The sequence below is a fragment of the Macrosteles quadrilineatus genome, unplaced genomic scaffold (assembly GCF_028750875.1).
Source record: "Macrosteles quadrilineatus isolate MER2022 unplaced genomic scaffold, UCM_ALF_1.0 Scaffold_8__2_contigs__length_117827958, whole genome shotgun sequence".
In the NCBI taxonomy this organism is placed as follows: domain Eukaryota; kingdom Metazoa; phylum Arthropoda; class Insecta; order Hemiptera; family Cicadellidae; genus Macrosteles; species Macrosteles quadrilineatus.
The window spans coordinates 113,604,922-113,627,465 of record NW_026542601.1 but is presented as its reverse complement, the minus strand read 5'-3'; the positions used below and the strand labels follow the sequence as shown (position 1 = coordinate 113,627,465).

The 22,544-nt window shown below is 36.8% G+C and overlaps 1 protein-coding gene across 1 annotated transcript in view; it reads right to left on the bottom strand.

The window, feature by feature from the left end:
* Positions 1-2,761: 2,761 nt before the first annotated feature.
* Positions 2,762-22,544, bottom strand: part of LOC128999693 (multiple epidermal growth factor-like domains protein 8) — a 54,348-nt gene continuing 34,565 nt past the window's right edge. The window contains exons 35-45 of the mRNA XM_054426320.1: positions 22,169-22,283; positions 21,134-21,249; positions 20,449-20,718; positions 19,706-19,876; positions 18,326-18,525; positions 17,580-17,786; positions 16,553-16,724; positions 15,824-15,984; positions 5,142-5,388; positions 4,341-4,559; positions 2,762-3,863 (exon numbers count right to left, since the gene is read on the bottom strand). Coding sequence (XP_054282295.1) covers positions 3,609-3,863; positions 4,341-4,559; positions 5,142-5,388; positions 15,824-15,984; positions 16,553-16,724; positions 17,580-17,786; positions 18,326-18,525; positions 19,706-19,876; positions 20,449-20,718; positions 21,134-21,249; positions 22,169-22,283 — 2,133 coding nt within the window. The 3' untranslated portion in view covers positions 2,762-3,608. The remainder of the gene's footprint in view (positions 3,864-4,340; positions 4,560-5,141; positions 5,389-15,823; positions 15,985-16,552; positions 16,725-17,579; positions 17,787-18,325; positions 18,526-19,705; positions 19,877-20,448; positions 20,719-21,133; positions 21,250-22,168; positions 22,284-22,544) is intronic.

The window sequence follows — 22,544 nt, the reverse complement described above, 5'->3', positions numbered from 1 at the left end:
TTCTTTACAACTGACGTTAGGTAAAAAAAAAAACATTGTATACAATATTTATTGATTTACAATAGTTTTCATTCTTATACATTACAAATATTACCAACTAGTCTTAAAAAATACTGTTGATGTTTTGTTATTAAATTTGACTGTTCAGATCTCATAATAAAAATTATGAATGAATATTCTTGCAAAAAGTACATAAACTAAATTCCTTAACATTTCAGTGTTAGCACTTTTATACTTAGTTTATGACACAATTAAATTTAATGTGGAGTAATTGATATAATTCTACTCAAAGCTGTTATCTTTGACTACATAAAATACACTTCCAAGAATCATACAAGTTTTTGTTTATTGCTAAGGGTTTTCATGTCACGCAACATTAATTTTTGTTGTTAGATGGAATGGAAATTATTTAGATTCTTACGGATATATTACCTTAATATTTTACTTTAACAAAATAAAGTTGCAAAAATTACAAAAATAAATTTCTGTAAAACATTTTTTAGTTGTATATTTTAATTTTACTTTTAAGGAATATTACAATAAAAATTAACATAATAAGTACAGAGTTTAAGTACAAGGACCAGTCTTTAAAAATAAAAACTAAAAATATTTACACATTGTTGATATTTATTAAACAGTATTAAAGTTACACAAAATAATCATATTTGATTGCTTTCATTTAGCGACAATACTATTTGGGTATATCGAATAAAGTATCTCAAAACACAGTGTATTACGTATTGGAAATGAGTAATATCATTTTATGAATATTGCACTTGAAGTATGGCAAATTAGGCTATGCAGCCTTACTTAATGATACAATAGTTAGCAATGAGTATAGTTGCTTGTTTTGTGGACAACCTCTTTAGTAGTAGGTTTTTATTAATACATCAGAATAGTTAATTTCCAGGCTAGCTAATGAGAGAAAACAGGAAACAGGTATTTAAATAACCTTTCAGTTTCATGTTCATACAACTTTTGTTGGTTTTATTTTAACCAATGATGGGGACAAATAAAAATAAAGAGCTTTACGTTTGAAATTAGCAATTCATCAATTATTTGAGCCAATATAAGTGAGAAACTTAACTGAGCACAAATATTAGGTTGAAAGTTGTATAAACTACTTTCAAGAAAAAAGTAGAACCAATCATCTTCTCTTAATTAAAAGTAATACAATAACAAACCAGATCTGGAAGACAAATATCTTAGTATTAAGTTCTTGTATTTACAGTTAGTAAACATGGCATCCAATAAGATTACAGCGATATATACATTATTGAAACTCTCATCTTAATATATCTATTATTGAAATGTTTAGCTGCTAGATTACGTTCTGTATTGAAGAAGTTAGAGAGAATTGCGTATCAATTTTTCCCACAGAGACTATAACCATAAAACTCTAAACACAATAAAATTGTGACCACATCCATATTACGTTATAAAATGAACTAATTTGAAATTATTTTCATGACAATGGTTTAAAATAAATTGTTTAAAGTTACAGTTCTTACAATTAACATGGTTGATAAGTTTCTAGTTTATATATCAACATGTTTTGAGGACATAAATAAGTTGTTTACAGGGCTACAAAAAAATGTTTTTCAATTTTATTGAGGACAATCTAAAATAAAATAAAAAATAGCAACAGCACTTTTATAACAATACAACAACAAAATAAATTATCCAAGCCTACTTAAAATTATCATTTGATTAAAATGGTCAAAGTAGCAAGGCGTAGCCAACAAAAAACTCTTAAAAAAGTTTTGTTACATAAAAAACCCGCTTTGCCACGTAGTGATTTTGAAAAGCTCATGACTTTCCCTCTCAGGGGTATTGTGAAGTCAAGAGGTGGTGGTATACATTTATGAAATGTCCAACCAAAACCTTACTCATCCCTCTTGTTAGCAAAAATTTTGTAGGTAGGCCCAACAATATTTTGTACAACAGAAAAAATCGAATTGTAAAAAAATACTGTAATTGTAACAAAACGTAATCTAGCACCTGAACTGGTATGCCTGATTTAAAAACAATCACAACCATAAAATTCAATGATAAATACTAACTTAACTAAATGAGTTATTGTTTTAACTTAATACTGACTAATGTTTTGTCTTTTCTGCTTCCTCTTTAGAAAGGTTTATTCAATATCTAAATTAGTTAACTTTTATCAGGAAACGTCAGTCTCAAGAACCGTTATTGTGATGGAAAGTCATTTTTGATCACACTGCATACGCACAGAGATATTTTAAAACTAAGCAGAATTCAAAAGACTCCAACACATTTTAAGTCCCTTAAATGATTTAAATTTGTTTAAAACCCTTTAAAAATGAGTATTATGAGCATTATTTACACTGAAAGATATAATCACCAGATGATTTGCACTCAAGTTGGGTAAACCAGTCTTTAAAATAATTTTCTAGCAAATTAGAAAGATTTATTAATCATATATCCTAATGGAATAAAAACTAAAACTAAAGTTGTATTGCATGGTTATAATATTATTTTGAGTTAACTATTTTGAAAGATTTAAAAACTGTAATAATACTATAGTAGTTTGGCATTTGACAAATATTTTGTTCATGGTAAATATACCTATCCTTTTCATATGATTTAAACGCTCAACGGCTGAAATTAAACACTAACGTGTATATAAACAAAATTATGTGTAAATTGAGATTTGATTGTTCATATTATATTGTTGTATTTATGGTTATAGACTACAAAATATTGAGGATGAATAGCTTTCACAACACTCTTGAAGTTGCGATTAGACTTTGATGTAAATAATTTAAACAACATAGTATAAGTTTGTTTTTACAAGACACAACATTGTTTATGTGTATAAAAATCAAATATGCTGTAAACAACGTGTACAGATTTCCAGGACAGTACCAGTTATTGAGTAGATCAATAGCATTTTACAGACTACCCACCTTTCTGCTACAACCTTTGTAAAATGTATACAACAGCACCACTTATACAAAAAATAGATTCAACAACTACTATTACAAACCACCATCTTATAAAAGACATAACCGCCGTTGGACAGCGTAAAATGAAAGCACAGTAACGGACAGTCTCGTATTTACGACGAAACACTGACGATTGGACGTTAAATTGTTCTACGACTAGATTCTACAACTAAACACAAGTATTGTACTCCTGCTGACACGCAAGTCTCAAGATTTATTTGCACCTTTTTACACTTTTACGATCTCGTAAAAATTTGTTATTAATTAAAAAGTGGTGAATTTTAATTAACATATTAAAAGTTTTGATACTAAACAATTACAATGTTTTTATAATTGATCTAGACCAAAGCAAATAGAGAATCCATTTAAAGCATTTAGAAATCTGCTATCGATTTATATAAAACGGAGTTGACTAAAATGTTTAAAAACTTGCTTTAAAATGCATCTCAAATCCAACAAATCCTCCATAATTGAGAATCAGAATAAAAAGGTCAGCAAATCAAACCAACCTTATCACTATTGCAGGTCACCTACCTCTTAATCTGAGAATTCAGTATCCTCTTACCGTGCCAAATCAGGTAAACTTAATAAGCAAGTTGCCTACAAACAACTTCTCCGCTAGCTCACCGCACGTGACTACGAGTTGTGGCTGCTCCGTCTCCGCAGAAACGCTCGGTTGTTTGTCGGGTAGACTCTGGAGAGCAGGATGAGCGTCGAGGCCAAAGCCATCTTGACAGGAATGTTGTTGCCAGGCAGTTTGACAATCACGGTGGCCACTGCTGCTACTCCGTCGTCCGTAGGCTCAATAGCCACAGGACGGATCTCTCCGTGTGGGCGACTGCGACCTCGGCGCGCTCTCTGAGGCGAACTGCGGCTGGGATCCAGCATAACCTGTAGAGTGGGGGAAATAGTCAAATTATTACTTAGCTAAAAATAATTTAGTAACGGGTAGGCTGTAATGGCTACATTACAGAAAATTGTTAAAGTAAAATAAAAAAAACTACTTTTTACTTACCTTAACTTACTTTTGTTGGAGTACCACCATGTATTATAATTAGGTCCTACTCAATTATAATTGGTCACGTCATTATTAAAACACGTCTGATCAATTATAATTGGTCCAACAGACAGAGACTAGAGTTGAACACTATTGTATAGAACTTGCTAGGATATTGGAAGGTGAATAAATATATTTTACTAAAAACATGATCATTTTAAATTCATAAAACTACTAATATGGGAGTTAAGGTATAATTGTGTTATGGAAATACATAGACCACATATAAAATACTTCAAATGAGTACCAGTTAACAATATAGTTTTTTTTTAAATTAACATCTAGTCATGTAAACAATTTATACTACTAACCGTGACCGACGCAAAAGGTCGTTTCGCCATGTGTAGCATCTCAACAACATGCCTGCGTCTAGCCCGACGCACATCAGCCGCTTGCTTTGCCTTCCACGCGACAACACACGCTGCCAAGAACAAGAAGAAGCAAGAGAAGAACACGGAGAAGAAGACAAACAGGTCGATGTGCAACTGGTCCTGACGGAAGAACACAGTGCCATATGCGGGTTGTCCGACCTGCGGGCATAAAATAAAAACTCAACATTGATAGTGGTTCTATGATTACTATTAAATTCAACTCAAGGTTTCAACACCAAATTTAAGTGTTAATGAGCTTAGTCTTCACAGTTTAAAAAACATTTTAAGCTTTGCAACTACAACACATTAATAAATAAACCAAAGAAATTATAATTTATATTAGTGAATTATGTAAATGATTCCCTTTTAATAAAAAAAAATAACTCATAGCCTAAAACATAACCACTGATCAAGTCATCAAGTAAAATATAGAAAAATTAAATAAAGAGATTTCCTACAAAATTTCAATAGACCGTTCCTGTAGAGTTTTGTTGCCCTCACAATTTTCACAATCAAAGTCACCAAGTTAAACAAATAGAACGAATGATGGACCAATTCCAAAATGTTCAGATTGTAAAAATTAAGGTTAAATTTAAATTCCATGCCAAATTAAGATACAGAAAAATGCAGAATAATTAAAAACAAAGCCGTTTAAAATCATCCAGGAAGAAATAATTCAAAGCCTACTCGAAACTTATGTTGCATCTATTTCCGCTGATATTTCCATCGACGTATACTCACCGCTGTGAGCGCGATGTAAAACCTGGTTGAGCCAAGGTCGTGCACCTTCTCAGGCAATGTGAGAATCAACCGATCTGTCAGGTTGTGTACGAACAGCAGAGTGTTGCGCTGCATCAGTGTGATGAACGTGGTGAGACCCTTGGCGTTGTGTCTCACTACATGGAACTGTTGACCAGAGTGCCACACGTTGGATGAACCGTTCTCACTCTCCAACTGTACGCTGTCATCTCCATGGTGCCACGTGTATCTGCAATGTAACACTTATATGTAATACATCAGTGTGATGAGACCCTTGGCGTTGTGTCTCACTACATGGAACTGTTGACCAGAGTGCCACACGTTGGATGAACCGTTCTCACTCTCCAACTGTACACTGTCATCTCCATGGTGCCACGTGTATCTGCAATGTAACACTTATATGTAATACATCAGTGTGATGAGACCCTTGGCGTTGTGTCTCACTACATGGAACTGTTGACCAGAGTGCCACACGTTGGATGACCCGTTCTCACTCTCCAACTGTACACTGTCATCTCCATGGTGCCACGTGTATCTGCAATGTAACACTCATATGTAATACATCAGTGTGATGAGACCCTTGGCGTTGTGTCTCACTACATGGAACTGTTGACCAGAGTGCCACACGTTGGATGACCCGTTCTCATTCACCAACTGTACACTGTCATCTCCATGATGCCACGTGTATCTGCAATGTAACACTCATATGTAATACATCAGTGTGATGAGACCCTTGGCGTTGTGTCTCACTACATGGAACTGTTGACCAGAGTGCCAAACGTTGGATGACCCCTTCTCACTCTCCAACTGTACGCTGTCATCTCCATGGTGCCACGTGTATCTGCAATGTAACACTCATATGTAATACATCAGTGTGATGAGACCCTTGGCGTTGTGTCTCACTACATGGAACTGTTGACCAGAGTGCCACACGTTGGATGAACCGTTCTCACTCTCCAACTGTACACTTTATCAATCAAGGACTGCTCATAGTACCTAATCAGCTGTATGTTTATTTTGAATTTGAACCATTTTTTTATGAACTACATCACTGGATAGTAAATAAATTTTCTGCAAATGTGAATAATGTTTTCAATTAATGATGTGGTTTTTGCTAAGATAAAAGGTCATAAGCCATGGCCTGCTTTAATAACTACAATTGAAAAAGACAAATATAAGTTAAAATTTTTTGGAACTGGTCAAACTGGCACCTGCAAACAAATGGATATATTTGATTTCTCTATGTATGTAGAAAATATTTTACCGTCCAAGAAATTATCAAACCCGCTACAACTAGCAATTGATGAAGCTAATTCTTTTTGCAACAATACAGCAGATGAGTTTATTTATGATCCTGATAAACAAAATGAATCCGAGGATGGAACTAGTGTTTTAGAACTGAGCGAAATCAACAATCAACTTATGTTTGAAAAAAGGAAAATGGAAACGTCTCTGAGGTTAGCTGAAGAAGAGTCTGATGAGTTATGCTCTAAATTTAGAACTGAAATAGAAAATCTCAAGGTAGATATCTCTCATCTAAAAGGGCAGTTAAAAAATAAGGAATGCCTGATTAACAAACTAAATGAGGAACTAACACAAATGCATACAAACAAAGAAAGTAAATCTACTATGACTGCTGGGACCCAAACTGAACAAAACGCATCGAGTAATTCCACGATCAGTACAGTATTATCAAGTTCTAATTTGCTGTCTAATGTAACGTTTCAACCAAAACTACGTTCAAATGATAATTGGTTATCAGATGACACAATCTCTTCCTACTTTGCAATGCTTCAGTCAGAATCTCAAAAACTGAGAAATGACATATTGTTTATTGGGCCTGCGGTGTCGCAGCTATTGAAGCTCCAAACTAAAACAGACGTTGAGAAAACCTTAAACAACTTGTCTTTTAGTGATATGAAATTTGTTTTCTTCTGTATTAATAACAGCAACACTGTGAACTGGGAGGAAAATACTGTAAAAGGAGGAACGCACTGGAGTTTGGTTCTTTTCGACAGCCAAGCTAATTCGGCTTTACATTATGACTCAGCTCGGGGCATTAATAAGCGGCACGCGGAGACACTTCTACAGCAGATTGGGCTTAATGGCGTGGTTCTAGGCGATGCTGTGGTTGCACAGCAAGTAAGCAACTTTGAGTGCGGCTTACACGTCATTGTCACTGCGCGACTGCTACTCTGTCAGCTGTGTGACGGCATTGTAAGCCCCCAACTTCCTAGCAGCAAAGGCAATGGCAATAATAAACAGTGGATTCATAACACCAGAGCCCATTGTAATGAAGGAAACAAAAAGAAAAAGAAGGATAAGACACAAAAGACAAAACATGCACCTGTACAGGAACAATCTTCACCAACAATTGCATTACGAAACAGCTTTGAAGTATTATCATCTTCTGAGACCAATGATACAGTAGACATAGTTTTGCAATATAATCCACAATCATGTATTAAAACTATAGCAAACCATAAGTCAAAGAAGCAACCCCTGATAACAAACATACAACATAGTGACAATCATCTAGTTAGTAATGCTGGAGAGGGAAAGCGCAACATCCTAATCTTGGCAGATAGTCATGGAAGGGATATTTACTCGTACTTAACGAAGATTTGGCCTAACAGAGTAGATAATATATGCAGCATATACAAGCCTAACGCCAAGCTCAATGGGGTTACAGAGAACCTTGTAGCACTTACAAAGTCATTCGGATCGGAGGACTACGTTATTATTATAGCTGGAACTAATGATGATCTCAGTGAAGACAACTCTGCTGGACCTCTACTTGATGCTTTTAAGAAGATCATTGATATGACAGCGCACACTAATTTGATTGTAGCAGAATTACCATACAAGTATCATGCAGCCCAACTAAATAATAGAGTTACTTGCTTGAATATGGAGATAGAGCAGTTGGTAAATAATGCTAAGCATGCAGTTCTGTTACCACTAGGTGACCTCTCCCGTACGCTGTACACAAAATACGGCCTTCACTTCAACAGATTGGGCAAAAATAAAATTGCTTGCATGTTGCGAGATATTTTTTATCCACAACCCCAAGACCCATCTTACAATGAGTTAACATTTGAAGAAAACATGGTTGATGTTAGGGACGAAAATATGAGACAAACTTTTGAAAAGTATAAAGCTGACTCCACAGTTGCGTTTGCTCATACTATTTCTGCCGACATAAACTGTAATAGAAACATGAGCGCCGGAGTGGCAGTTACATTTAGACAAACATTCGGAAGGCCAAAAAAAGAAGATTTCATTGATACTAAATTAACTTGTCAGGTGATAAATGAGGGTGCCAGTATTTTTAGTTTGGTGACAAAGCCTGAATATTTTCAAAAGCCAAAATATGATGATTACAAGGAATCTTTTTCACAGCTCACAAAACATTTTAAAATCCAAAAACTAAAAACCTTGATTTGTTCGCCGATGGGCTGCGTGCGAGATCATATTAAGCTTCACCAGTTTGTCTCAAATGCCCTATATTTTCATGTACAGACCGGAGCTAGGATCATCATCATCTCCCATGACCAGGACTCTGATCGAGTATTGAGAAATGGACTGTCTCATTCAGCTTTTCTGTCAAGACTTAGAAAGGAAATACAGAGGCATACAAAGTTGTCAGCTACTGAGCAGGATGCTGCTATGTCTGAAGCTGTGGCGACTCCAGGTCCATCACCCCACCATGACCATCCAACATCTCAGAGGCCAGACGATGATGTGCCTACCCTGGCCAGCCTCAACACCTTCCCTCCACTCACCCCATCACACTACCAGTTACAGCATAGTGAAAATATCAAGTGCAAAAGTGGTAGTGAAAAGCAGAGTACAAGTGATACCCAGGGTAATATTGATCTGCCAAAGACTCCCATTTCTGGCGGCAATGAGAATGATTTTTTATAGATAGGAAATTATTATTGTCAAAAAAGATACATTCAATTGATAATGAAATACACATAAATAATAGTCAAAATAACATGGATGATGTTCATTTAACTAACAAAAAACGACTGGAAAGTCAAACTTTTATGAATTTGGATTTTGAAAACCCACTAGACATCTCTGAAAATGTATCTTTTTTGCCAAATGGTTGTTTGAGGTGTAAAGATACTACTGTAAATAATGTAAAAATGTTCAAAAATAACACCTCCTCTCCTATTGTAACAAACAAACATTCCTCTAACGTATTAATTCTCCATCAAAATATCCAGCATTTTTCATCTCGTACTTTATCCCTTGAAATTATTTTAGACGAACTAAAGCCCCATTTTGTTATTCTTAGTGAACACAAGCTCAATAATGATGAAATTAGTTTTGCACACATTTCTAACTATAATATTGTAAGCTATTACTGTAGGAAAACCTACTTAGGTGGAGGTGTTATGATTCTTTCTCGTGACTGTAACCATATTAAAGTAAAAAAAATTATAATTCCTGCAGTTGAAAATTTGGTTAAGGATAAGTATTTTGAATGTTGTATGATTGAGGCGAGAGTTAATGATTTCATATTTTTATTGGTTGGTTTGTATAGAACTCCAGGATCTGTATACGAAAATATTTTTCTTGAAAAATTAGATAGTTTGTTAGGCCTTATTTTTGAAAAATATGAAAGAGTAATTGTGGCTGGAGACATTAATATTAACGTTCTTAAGTTTTCCAAGGGCTATCAGATATTCAATAATATTTTAAATGAATATAATATGCATTATTTGGTAGACTTTCCTACTAGAATAACATTAGAGGGTGAAAGTGGTATTGATAATATATTTACTACAATTCCTAAAAACAATCTTTTAGTATCAGGCCTAATCACTGAGCTCTCTGATCATGACGCTCAACTCTTAGAAATTCGGGACATCTCTTCTAAACAAAAGTTTAACAAACCTACTATTAAATCTAGTAGAAAATTCCTTCCTGAAAATTTAACCAAATTCAAAAATTATCTTGCACAGGAAACGTGGACTGATTTATATTTAGCGACTGTAGAGGAAAAATATGATGTATTTTTTAATATCCTTATGTTTTATTTTGATAGTTGCTTTCCTAAGTTAAAGTCTCGTGCCTGTTCAAAATCAAAAAATTGGATTACTCCGGAACTTAAGTTAGCTAAAGATGAAATAATACTATTAAGCCGAGAAATTAGGGTAAATAAGGATAAGTTTTTAATAAAAAAGCTAAAAGACCTGAAAAGAAGCTACGCAGCCCAATTAAATAGTACTAAACGACATTATATCGAAAGCAATATAAGAAATGCCAGTAATGTCTCAAAAACTACTTGGAATATTATTAATAGGGAACTAAACAGAAACCGAGTTCGTGAAAATGAAATCCAATTAAAAATTGGTAACTTTGAATACACTGAACCTGATGATATATGTGAAATATTTAATGATCATTTTGTAAGTTTGGTAGATAGGATTGGGGACTTGTCTTCGGGAGCTCTTGGTGCAATCTCAAATCCTGCAAATTCAGTAAAATTTTATTTAAAGCCTGTTGATGAAGCTGAAGTAGACAAGATTCTTTCTTCTTTTGAAAACAAGTTTACCTGTGGTTTTGATGAAATTCCTATGCCTGTTTTAAAAAGTGCTAAAGATGTTTTAGCTAAACCATTGGCTCATTTAATCAACTCTTCTTTCATTTCAGGAATATTTCCAAGTAAATTAAAAATCTCTAAAATTAAAACATTACATAAATCTGGTAGCAATAAGGACCCTTCTAATTACAGACCATTATCTATTTTGCCATGCTTATCAAAAATCTATGAGCGTGCCATGCATTCACGATTAATGAATTTCTTAGAAAATAATAGCTTATTTGATACTGAGCAACATGGATTCAGGCCCGGTAAATCTGTTGTCACTGCAACAATTGATTTGATAGAAACTATAATTGATGCTATTGATAAGGGTGAGAGCACTGTCGGGGTGTTTATGGATATTAGTAAAGCCTTTGATAGTGTCTGCCATTCAACATTAATTTCAATTTTAAAAAATTTTGGTTTTGCTAACAATGCTTTAAATTGGTTTCAATCTTACCTTGAAAACAGATTACAATATGTGGAAATTAATCATATAAATAATTTCAACCAATTAAGAAATGTAAAATCCTCTTTGAGGTGTATCAAATATGGTGTACCTCAAGGTTCGATTCTTGGTCCCATTTTATTTCTTTGTTATATTAAAGGTCTGCCAACAGCATTAACAGATAATATGGCAAAATTGTGTCTATATGCTGATGATGCAAATTTGTTGGTTTCTGGTAAATGTTTTAATAAAATACAAGAGTCGGCCCAAAACAATCTGTTATCTATAAAAAACTACTTAAACTTCAATAAATTATTTCTCAATTTTAATAAAACCAATTTTATGTCATTCAGTACAGCACAAAAGAAAAATCCAGAATTCTGTATTAAAGTAAATGATCTCCAAATTACTCAGGTAAAGGTAACAAAATTTTTGGGTTTATTGCTTGATGAAAATTTATCATGGTCACTCCATACGGATAAATTGTTACATAAAATTTCCTCGGGTTTATTTGCCTTAAGAAATCTGTCAAAATTTTGTTCCCTTGAGATATTGCTTAAGGTTTACCATGCACATATCAACTCACACATTACATTTGGTATTGAGTTATATGGAGCTACAAGTAATCAAAATTTACAAAGTATTCTAATCCTTCAAAAAAGGGCAATAAGAATCATGTTAAATCTGGATGATGAAGAATCGGCCAAAAAATATTTTCCTAAATTAAAAATTCTAACCGTTTACAGCTCATATATATTGCACACTATTATGCATGTGAGGGCTTCTGAAGACAAGGTGCCACTGCTGGGGGATAATCATAGGTATAATACTAGGCATAAAAATTATCCATCCGTAACACAACACAAACTGGAGTTTTATAACAAGAAACCAACAGCTGCAGGTATTAGGTTTTTGTACCATCTACCAAAAGAAATATTTGATATAAAAAACATTAGGTCTTTTAAAAAAAAACTTAAATTGTTACTAATTGATAGAGCATTTTACTCATTTGAAGAGTTTTACAACATGTAATTACATTAATTAAATTTTCCTGTTTTATTTAGTTTAACAAAGTATTTTTAATTAGTAATAAGCTGTTTTGACGCCATTCTGTATTTATGCATATATTTCATGTAGGTATATAATGTATAAATCTTGAATAAAGCTTTTCTGATTCTGATTCTGATTCTGATTCTGACACTGTCATCTCCATGGTGCCACGTGTATCTGCAATGTAACACTTATATGTAATACATCAGTGTGATGAGACCCTTGGCGTTGTGTCTCACTACATGGAACTGTTGACCAGAGTGCCACACGTTGGATGACCCGTTCTCACTCTCCAACTGTACACTGTCATCTCCATGGTGCCACGTGTATCTGCAATGTAACACTCATATGTAATACATCAGTGTGATGAGACCCTTGGCGTTGTGTCTCACTACATGGAACTGTTGACCAGAGTGCCACACGTTGGATGACCCGTTCTCATTCACCAACTGTACACTGTCATCTCCATGATGCCACGTGTATCTGCAATGTAACACTCATATGTAATACATCAGTGTGATGAGACCCTTGGCGTTGTGTCTCACTACATGGAACTGTTGACCAGAGTGCCACACGTTGGATGAACCGTTCTCACTCTCCAACTGTACGCTGTCATCTCCATGGTGCCACGTGTATCTGCAATGTAACACTTATATGTAATACATCAGTGTGATGAGACCCTTGGCGTTGTGTCTCACTACATGGAACTGTTGACCAGAGTGCCACACGTTGGATGAACCGTTCTCACTCTCCAACTGTACACTGTCATCTCCATGGTGCCACGTGTATCTGCAATGTAACACTTATATGTAATACATCAGTGTGATGAGACCCTTGGCGTTGTGTCTCACTACATGGAACTGTTGACCAGAGTGCCACACGTTGGATGACCCGTTCTCACTCTCCAACTGTACACTGTCATCTCCATGGTGCCACGTGTATCTGCAATGTAACACTCATATGTAATACATCAGTGTGATGAGACCCTTGGCGTTGTGTCTCACTACATGGAACTGTTGACCAGAGTGCCACACGTTGGATGACCCGTTCTCATTCACCAACTGTACACTGTCATCTCCATGATGCCACGTGTATCTGCAATGTAACACTCATATGTAATACATCAGTGTGATGAGACCCTTGGCGTTGTGTCTCACTACATGGAACTGTTGACCAGAGTGCCACACGTTGGATGACCCCTTCTCACTCTCCAACTGTACGCTGTCATCTCCATGGTGCCACGTGTATCTGCAATGTAACACTCATATGTAATACATCAGTGTGATGAGACCCTTGGCGTTGTGCTCACTACATGGAACTGTTGACCTGAGTGCCACACGTTGGATGACCCATTCTCACTCTCCAACTGTACGCTGTCATCTCCATGGTGCCACGTGTATCTGCAATGTAACACTCATATGTAATACATCAGTGTGATGAGACCCTTGGCGTTGTGTCTCACTACATGGAACTGTTGGACAGAGTGCCACACGTTGGATGACCCATTCTCACTCTCCAACTGTACGCTGTCATCTCCATGGTGCCACGTGTATCTGCAATGTAACACTCATATGTAATACATCAGTGTGATGAGACCCTTGGCGTTGTGCTCACTACATGGAACTGTTGACCTGAGTGCCACACGTTGGATGACCCGTTCTCACTCTCCAACTGTACGCTGTCATCTCCATGGTGCCACGTGTATCTGCAATGTAACACTCATATGTAATACATCAGTGTGATGAGACCCTTGGCGTTGTGTCTCACTACATGGAACTGTTGACCAGAGTGCCACACGTTGGATGACCCGTTCTCACTCTCCAACCTCCAACTGTACGCTGTCATCTCCATGGTGCCACGTGTATCTGCAATGTAACACTCATATGTAATACATCAGTGTGATGAGACCCTTGGCATTGTGCTCACTACATGGAACTGTTGACCTGAGTGCCACACGTTGGATGACCCGTTCTCACTCTCCAACTGTACGCTGTCATCTCCATGGTGCCACGTGCATCTGCAATGTAACACTCATATGTAATACATCAGTGTGATGAGACCCTTGGCATTGTGCTTACTACATGGAACTGTTGACCTGAGTGCCACACGTTGGATGACCCGTTCTCACTCTCCAACTGTACACTGTCATCTCCATGGTGCCACGTGTATCTGCAATGTAACACTCATATGTAATACATAAGTATGATGAGACCCTTGGCGTTGTGTCTCACTACATGGAACTGTTGACCAGAGTGCCACACGTTGGATGACCCCTTCTCACTCTCCAACTGTATGCTGTCATCTCCATGGTGCCACGTGTATCTGCAATGTAACACTCATATGTAATACATCAGTGTGATGAGACCCTTGGCATTGTGCTCACTACATGGAACTGTTGACCTGAGTGCCACACGTTGGATGACCCGTTCTCACTCTCCAACTGTACGCTGTCATCTCCATGGTGCCACGTGTATCTGCAATGTAACACTCATATGTAATACATCAGTGTGATGAGACCCTTGGCGTTGTGCTCACTACATGGAACTGTTGACCTGAGTGCCACACGTTGGATGACCCGTTCTCACTCTCCAACTGTACGCTGTCATCTCCATGGTGCCACGTGTATCTGCAATGTAACACTCATATGTAATACATCAGTGTGATGAGACCCTTGGCGTTGTGCTCACTACATGGAACTGTTGACCTGAGTGCCACACGTTGGATGACCCGTTCTCACTCTCCAACTGTACGCTGTCATCTCCATGGTGCCACGTGTATCTGCAATGTAACACTCATATGTAATACATCAGTGTGATGAGACCCTTGGCGTTGTGCTCACTACATGGAACTGTTGACCTGAGTGCCACACGTTGGATGACCCGTTCTCACTCTCCAACTGTACGCTGTCATCTCCATGGTGCCACGTGTATCTGCAATGTAACACTCATATGTAATACATCAGTGTGATGAGACCCTTGGCGTTGTGTCTCACTACATGGAACTGTTGACCAGAGTGCCACACGTTGGATGACCCGTTCTCACTCTCCAACTGTACGCTGTCATCTCCATGGTGCCACGTGTATCTGCAATGTAACACTCATATGTAATACATCAGTGTGATGAGACCCTTGACATTGTGTCTCACTACATGGAACTGTTGACCAGATTGCCACACGTTGGATGACCCGTTTTCACTCTCCAACTTTACACTGTCATCTCCATCCAAAACGGGCTACTCCTTGGCAACTCATTATATTATTAAGTCCACTTATTATTACTGTAAAATTTATTAAGAATACAAAGAACAATAATGAAGACCCTAGATAGAGAGTTAATTGGAAATTGTAAAGTACTTCTAGACCATTCAATGAAAAAAAAATTAAATAGTAAAAAATGTAATTAAATTGAAAAAACTTAACAACATCCTTCCTTCACCCAAACTATGTTCCAACTCCCCCGACAGGATCCTTTTTCCCAAAACCCCCTACTACAAGAACTATCATATAGTAATAATTTAGCAGTGAAAACCAATCCAAATAGTGCATAGCAAGATATTTCCTGTCTTACCTGGGGTCCATGTTTATAGTGTGAGCTCCAGTAGACATGTTAACATCCACCACAAAAGTGTCATCCCTTGGACTAAGGAACAAGTCCAGCCCTCCCTGCGTCACATCTACTGTCAGGCGAATGTCTACGTTCATAAACCTCGGCTGAACCATGAAAAATACCTGCAACAATAAACAATTGGTTGGTCCTTATACGATGGTTAACACTGTAACAAATGTTCTAAAAGTATCGGAGAAGATTTGATGTAACTAAGAGGAAACCATGCTAAAACAGATATGACAAGCAGCATCTCCTAGGGCTATGGAAAAGCGTAACAAATTGTACAAGAAAATAGTGAAGATTTTGTCGAGTTTTAAAATAGTTTCTGGCTGGTGAAATAAACATGAATACTACACAGAATGAAAAATGGCACCCCATAAAGTGGATCCAGCCAAATGGATGATTAGGATCTTTTAATGGATAGAGTTCAGAGCTAACTTATCGGAGAAATTTTGAGTCTAAGGGCTAATAGACACACAATAAAAGGTCCTAACTAATATTTTGTCCTAATATCAGAGAGAAGATAAAATAAATGTCAATCAAAGATCAATACTGGAGTAACCTTCAGCGTTACTAACTGCAGACACAATAGATTTTCTGAACATAACCAAAGTCTCTCTTTAACATGCCAGTAAAATCGTCTACAGTTCATCAATTGCGATAATATAGGCACGTCTCTGAGAAACTCACAGTCTGAGCAACATTTAGGGACTTAGGCTTCATCTTGCACTCCTCTATCAGCTTAGCGTCCAGACAGAACTTGTAGTCAACACTCATCTGTTTGTAGCACTGATGGCCCTCCGTGGGTGTGCCGGAGTACGACTCTCTACACTTGGAGCACTGCAGCGCCCAGCAGTGATGACTGAAACACAAACAGTCCATGGTGAAACACACACGGTAACTAAGTGGATCATAGATCTGAGCTAACAGCAAGACATAGATGCAGGGGTCAATGACCTGTTTGAATAAAGATTACAGCTACACAAGTACAATCGTAAAGTTTTCTAACTTGTTCTCAATTTATTTCAGATGATAGCTCAAGAATCTATGATAATACTGATTTGTGCTATGTTATAATTAATGATAACTAGTGATGTGACAGCGTTTGAGTTCTTATTAGCCTCATACACATTGAGGACGAATAATTTCATGAAATTAGCATGCTTCTTCAATACCTAAACAAAAATGACTCTTTTCCAGATGAAAGTTTAACGACCGAAGGGAAGCTGAGGTTAGAAAATGAGTGAGTGTCGGAAATAAACATTGGACACAATTGAACTATTTTTTGTCATACTGCACCATTAAAACCCAAATAATTCACTGAACGAAAATGTTGTAAATCGTTATACAAGTTAGCCCGAAATTGCTTCCAACCTAACTAGTCATAAACAAATCCCCAGGTATATTTAACAAAATTTTTTTAATCTGAACTATTTCTTACCTCATCTGAATGAATGGATGTCAGTGAAGCTAACAAGTAGTAAAATATGCAGCTCGTCTTCACAAGTCTAACTGATTATTTTTCATGCGAGATATAAAAAGAGCTACAGTACTTTACTCCGGCAACCCACGTAATGAACAAAAAAACATAGATTTTTCTGCAAAACGACAAAGACAAAAGATATCAAATTTTTCCCGAAAGAAATACAAATCTAACGAGGCACTTGCAGCTTCACTCGCCCACAAGTCCCCTTCTACAGGACAGTTAACTACATACCTGTTCTTGTTGGACTGACACGTGGGGTCACTCTCTGTGTTGTTTGCACAGTTGCACTTCTCCCCAGTGACCGGGTCACACGTGTCTCCGTGACCGTGGCACTCGCACGGCCGACAGCTGGCGCGGTGGTCCTCTGTGCCTCGGAAGTATCCCTCCACACAGTCTTGGCACTTGTCGCCCATCGTGTGGTTGCCGCACCACACACACCTGGAATTATAGTGATTTGATACCTTCCACTCACTTCCGTGACTTCATTTAATGGCTTGAATAAACTATAGCTTAAGTGTTAACAATTTTTCTTGAGATTACAGGCTTAACTGAATGGGAGATTCCTGGTAAAAGGGACACATAGACTTAACACAATAAACTTTACACAGTAATTAGAATATTCCACTGTCACTGAGAGCTTTTTTCAACCAAGGAAAATTTGAGTTAGGAAACTTGAATTAGGCCTATCTGCAAGTATGAGACATTTGTAAGTTCAGACTCAAGAGAGGGTTGGTTGGTAAAGGAGTTTTTCATAGGCTACCTGTTGCTTCAGAACGTGGATTCAGAGGTAGAAATCTAATAGGAGAACCAGGTATTTGTGTGGCCGAAGTCTTTAAGCTTATTCTATGTTAGCAGTTCCCAGTAATAAGCCTAGATCCCAAGGAGTCTGGACAGAGTGAGTTTTATTATACACAAAAACAAAGATCACTTCTGTGATCCTAACACAACAATCCTAAAATAACAACACAGTAGCTCACTTGGCTCTGGTGGTAGGTCCGTCTTGCAAATACTCCACCAGCTCCTGTATTGGGGTGGAGGGGGAGAAGGGGAAGTCTTTAAGACTCTCGTTGACACAGACGTGAGTGTGGCCGTTACAATAGTCTACACAAGGGACACACTCTCCCCCCTCTGTCGGGTCTCCGACGTACAGCGGCCTACAGTGTTGACACTGCGATCCCTGCAACACAACATTGTGTCTGTCTTAAGTAATGACAATTTTTATAGTATAGATAACATGAACCAAAATTCATAGAGATGGAATGTAGCATATTAAGAGTAGGAAAAAGCCAGTGGTTCCTGTCTTATGAAATTATGACCCGATAGAAAAAGTGTACCTTTAGTTGATCAATTTTCATTTATTTTACCATTGAAGATTTTTCTTATCTAAAAAATTTAAGCATGTATTTAAATCACAGATAACAACATAACACATACCCATGATAAGTGCTAATACATACCAGGGATCAAAAACATTTGATTGAATTGAGGACAATATATAAAAAAAAAAACTAGATGGATTTTCATAGGTTTTCCTTAATAAAGTTTATAATACATTCATTAAAAATACCACTGGCGTAGACACTACATATAAGGGCTTGTCTCACAATAGGACAACGATGGTTAAAATTTGGATTATTGTGGGATTATATTTCATCATTATTCGTAAAAAACTAGTTTTGGGGATTTTGAATCAGATCCTGCTAAAACATAACAAGATTAGTACAAAAAGCTAGAAAAATCATGAAAGAAAATGATACAAAGGAATGTAAGCGGTTAAAAAAAGAAACAAAATATCCTAAAAAAAAAAAATTAGAAAAATTGAGGTTAAAAGAACACAATGGACAGATCCTCACAAGACGTCTCAAGGCTTAGGTCTTGCGTCCGTTCGGAAAATTACCAAATTGATGGACAAGAGATGGACACCAATTAAAATTTTCTTCAAGCTCCATTCTGTGATGGATAATGTCGGCAATAATTTGTCACACAACATAAACTTCCAATATAAAGAAAATAAAGATGACTAATTACAGTATTACTTGTATCGATCTTGTTACAGTTTTTCTTCGCTCAACTATTTTTTTTTGTGTTTCAATTTTATATGTTTATACTCATGTATGTAGTTGTTAAGTTTGTTGGTTCAGGCTTTGATACTGTTTAGGAAGGGAAAACTATTAAATTATGGCTGACTCAACGAGATGCATCTAAAAGACATTAAGTTAAATCAAGAAATGCTACGGACAAGCCTTTTATGAGGCTTATGTAGCTTAGTGTTATAATGCCCTTTTGTCATTGTGTTGTTATTGAATAAATAAATTGAAAATTGAAATTGAATTCTTTCTTTTTATAAAGTTGTTTACCTGAGTGTTATTATGGCACATGAGACAGTGGTCCAGCTTGTCAGGTCCTTCACACTCCGAGTGACCGTTACATTGACACTGGATGGAACAGTTGGCTCCGACGTAGCCAAAGTCACAACGGCAGTGGTCCGGAGCGATACAAGTACCTCGCACACACCCCTTAGGACACACCTGCAAAACACACAATGTTTAGTTATAACATTCATCGTGTAAGACAGGTTTGATAGGTTGATAAACTGGATGGAAAGTTAGTTCTGATGTTAACTCAATTGGCGATGGTTGGTAGTGAGGTTACCTTGCAAAACTCTAACTCAAGGATAATGTTTTTAATATTGATGTCTACAACAAGTTTAGGATATACTAAATAAAAAACAATAGATCCTCTAATTTGAGATTTGATCGGATTTACAGTACTAAGTTGTTAGTGCTTTGAAAATAACAGTTATACAGTGTTTTAAAATTGTTTTGATCAAAGTCATTATGAAACACTCTTAGGCTAAACTGTGTACATCAATTGTGAAGGTGCTTAAATAATTTCAAACTGTAAACCCAAAACACAGATAATGAGGCAAATGTTTTGACACCACTCTAAAGTTATTTGAATGATGATTATTAGGGAAATATGCAATCCCTAATGAATCAAAAGCAACAGTTCTGACTCACTATAAGCATCCCAACATAGAGAATGTAACTATACAAAAATGTGTTACGGCTAAAAGAATTTACAAAAAAATAAAGCCAACCGGAACACAATCGTTGTTCTCCGCTCGGTAGCCGACACCACACACACACTTGTAGCCCTGCGGCAGGTCGACACACTGCTCGCTCACGTGGTCACAGCTGTGATGGCCGTTCTCACACTCGTTCTCGGGCGGACATCGGACGTAATGCCAGGAGAATGAGGCCTCCACGATAAGAGTGACTGTAGGATGTTCATGTTCGAAGAGCCGCTCGCAAGTAGTACGTTCTGGTCCTGACGATGGCCGATCTAATGAGCCTTCGTAGCACACTCCCTGTAAGATGAGAAACATTCGGTAAAATTAAGTTTTTGCAATGAGGTTGAGAGTGAGTTTGGATAAAAACCCTCTGGATTCCACCCACAAGTATACCACAACAATTAATATTTACAACCAGCATTAGTGTACTTCTAGCAGTGGTAAGGATGAAAAATGAGAAAAACTATGGTTTAAGAACCTATTAGAAATCAAACAAAAGAAATTGTTAAACAATTGTTGAAAGGTTTTTTATAAAAATTCTAGGCTCCAGGGAGAGAACCAGGTGTCTAGAGAAAATTATGTATTGTATGAAAAAAATTGTCATGTAAAACTTAACAGAATTTTGTGTTTGATGTACTCAGGCTAAATAAAGAAATAATTTATTTATATCTCTTGTAATACGATTATGAAGGCTTAGCTAACATTCACTTACCTGTCCAGTTGAGTTAGTTCCGTCCAGAGAACACCAGCCACAATGGGCATGACGCAGACATGTAGAGCACTGCTTGTAGCTGGAGCACGCCTGGGGACAATGCTCGTTGTTTCCTCCTAAAAAACATTAAGATTTTTCACAAAATTAGTGTTAAAGTAAGGGTGATTGTTTTACTTTGTCAAAATGTTAGCACCAAAAGTTACTATGCTTGATTATGGGTACATATGTAGTAAGATTCTGATACCTCAAGCTGGTAGACCATACACAATGTTTTAAATTCTGGTAAAAAACTCTGGTCCATCAAAATAAAGCTGACTAACCTAAGCTTTGTTTATATGTGACACTTTGCATTTGTTAAACCATGTACAACTTTAGCATTACCACCATTTGCTGAAACATTCAACAATAATCCAATCTTTGCTTACTCTAACTCATTTGGATAAGTTAGGTTACGTTGGTTTATATTTAAAATGTAAGTTGCTTGAGAACAGATTTGCTGTGAAATCATTAGGATTTAAAAACAAACATGAAACCAAAAAGACAAAAACAATATAGTTTACCATACATTCATTGGTTAATTGGTTGTGAAAGGGTGCATCTGCCTCATTGTGAGCATTTCCCTCCACATTCATTGGTTAATTGGTTGTGAAAGGGTGCATCAGCCTCATTGTGAGCATTTCCCTCCACATTAATTGGTTGTGAAAGGGTGCATCAGCCTCATTGTGAGCATTTTCCTCCACATTCATTGGTTAATTGGTTGTGAAAGGGTGCATCAGCCTCATTGTGAACATTTTCCCTCCACATTCATTGGTTAATTGGTTGTGAAAGGGTGCATCAGCCTCATTGTGAGCATTTTTCCTCCACATTCATTGGTAAATTGGTTGTGAAAGGGTGCATCAGCCTCATTGTGAGCATTTTTCTTCCCTGTTTCGTACTTTGAAGCTTCCCTGGTTTGGCTACACAACAAACCAGTCTTTCAACTTATATGTTGTTTAAACCAAATAAATTAGTCACAATAAAAGAATGTTTACCAACCTGATAAGACCAGTCCACACACTCCTCCGGCACAGTACAAGGGTTGGTAGCTCGGAGTGATACACTCATTGAGGCCAGTCGACCAATGACACTCGTGCCACCCTCCCTCGGCACCCTGCAATGTGCAGTGTTAGGTACAATATCGCTTAGGTATTGTAAGATAGTGAATTAAACTGTCAAAAGTCAATATTCAGTGTATCTACCTAGTTTGAGATAAATTTAAGGGTAAAGGACTTGTGTTATTATATGGTGTTTAATGAGGAAACCAAATGAGTTTTTTTCAATCAGAAATAGCCAGAATAGAAGAGATAGGCCTATTTTCTTATCCATGTATTTTTAACGAATTTCCCTTATAAGAAAGGAGCTATTTAGTATT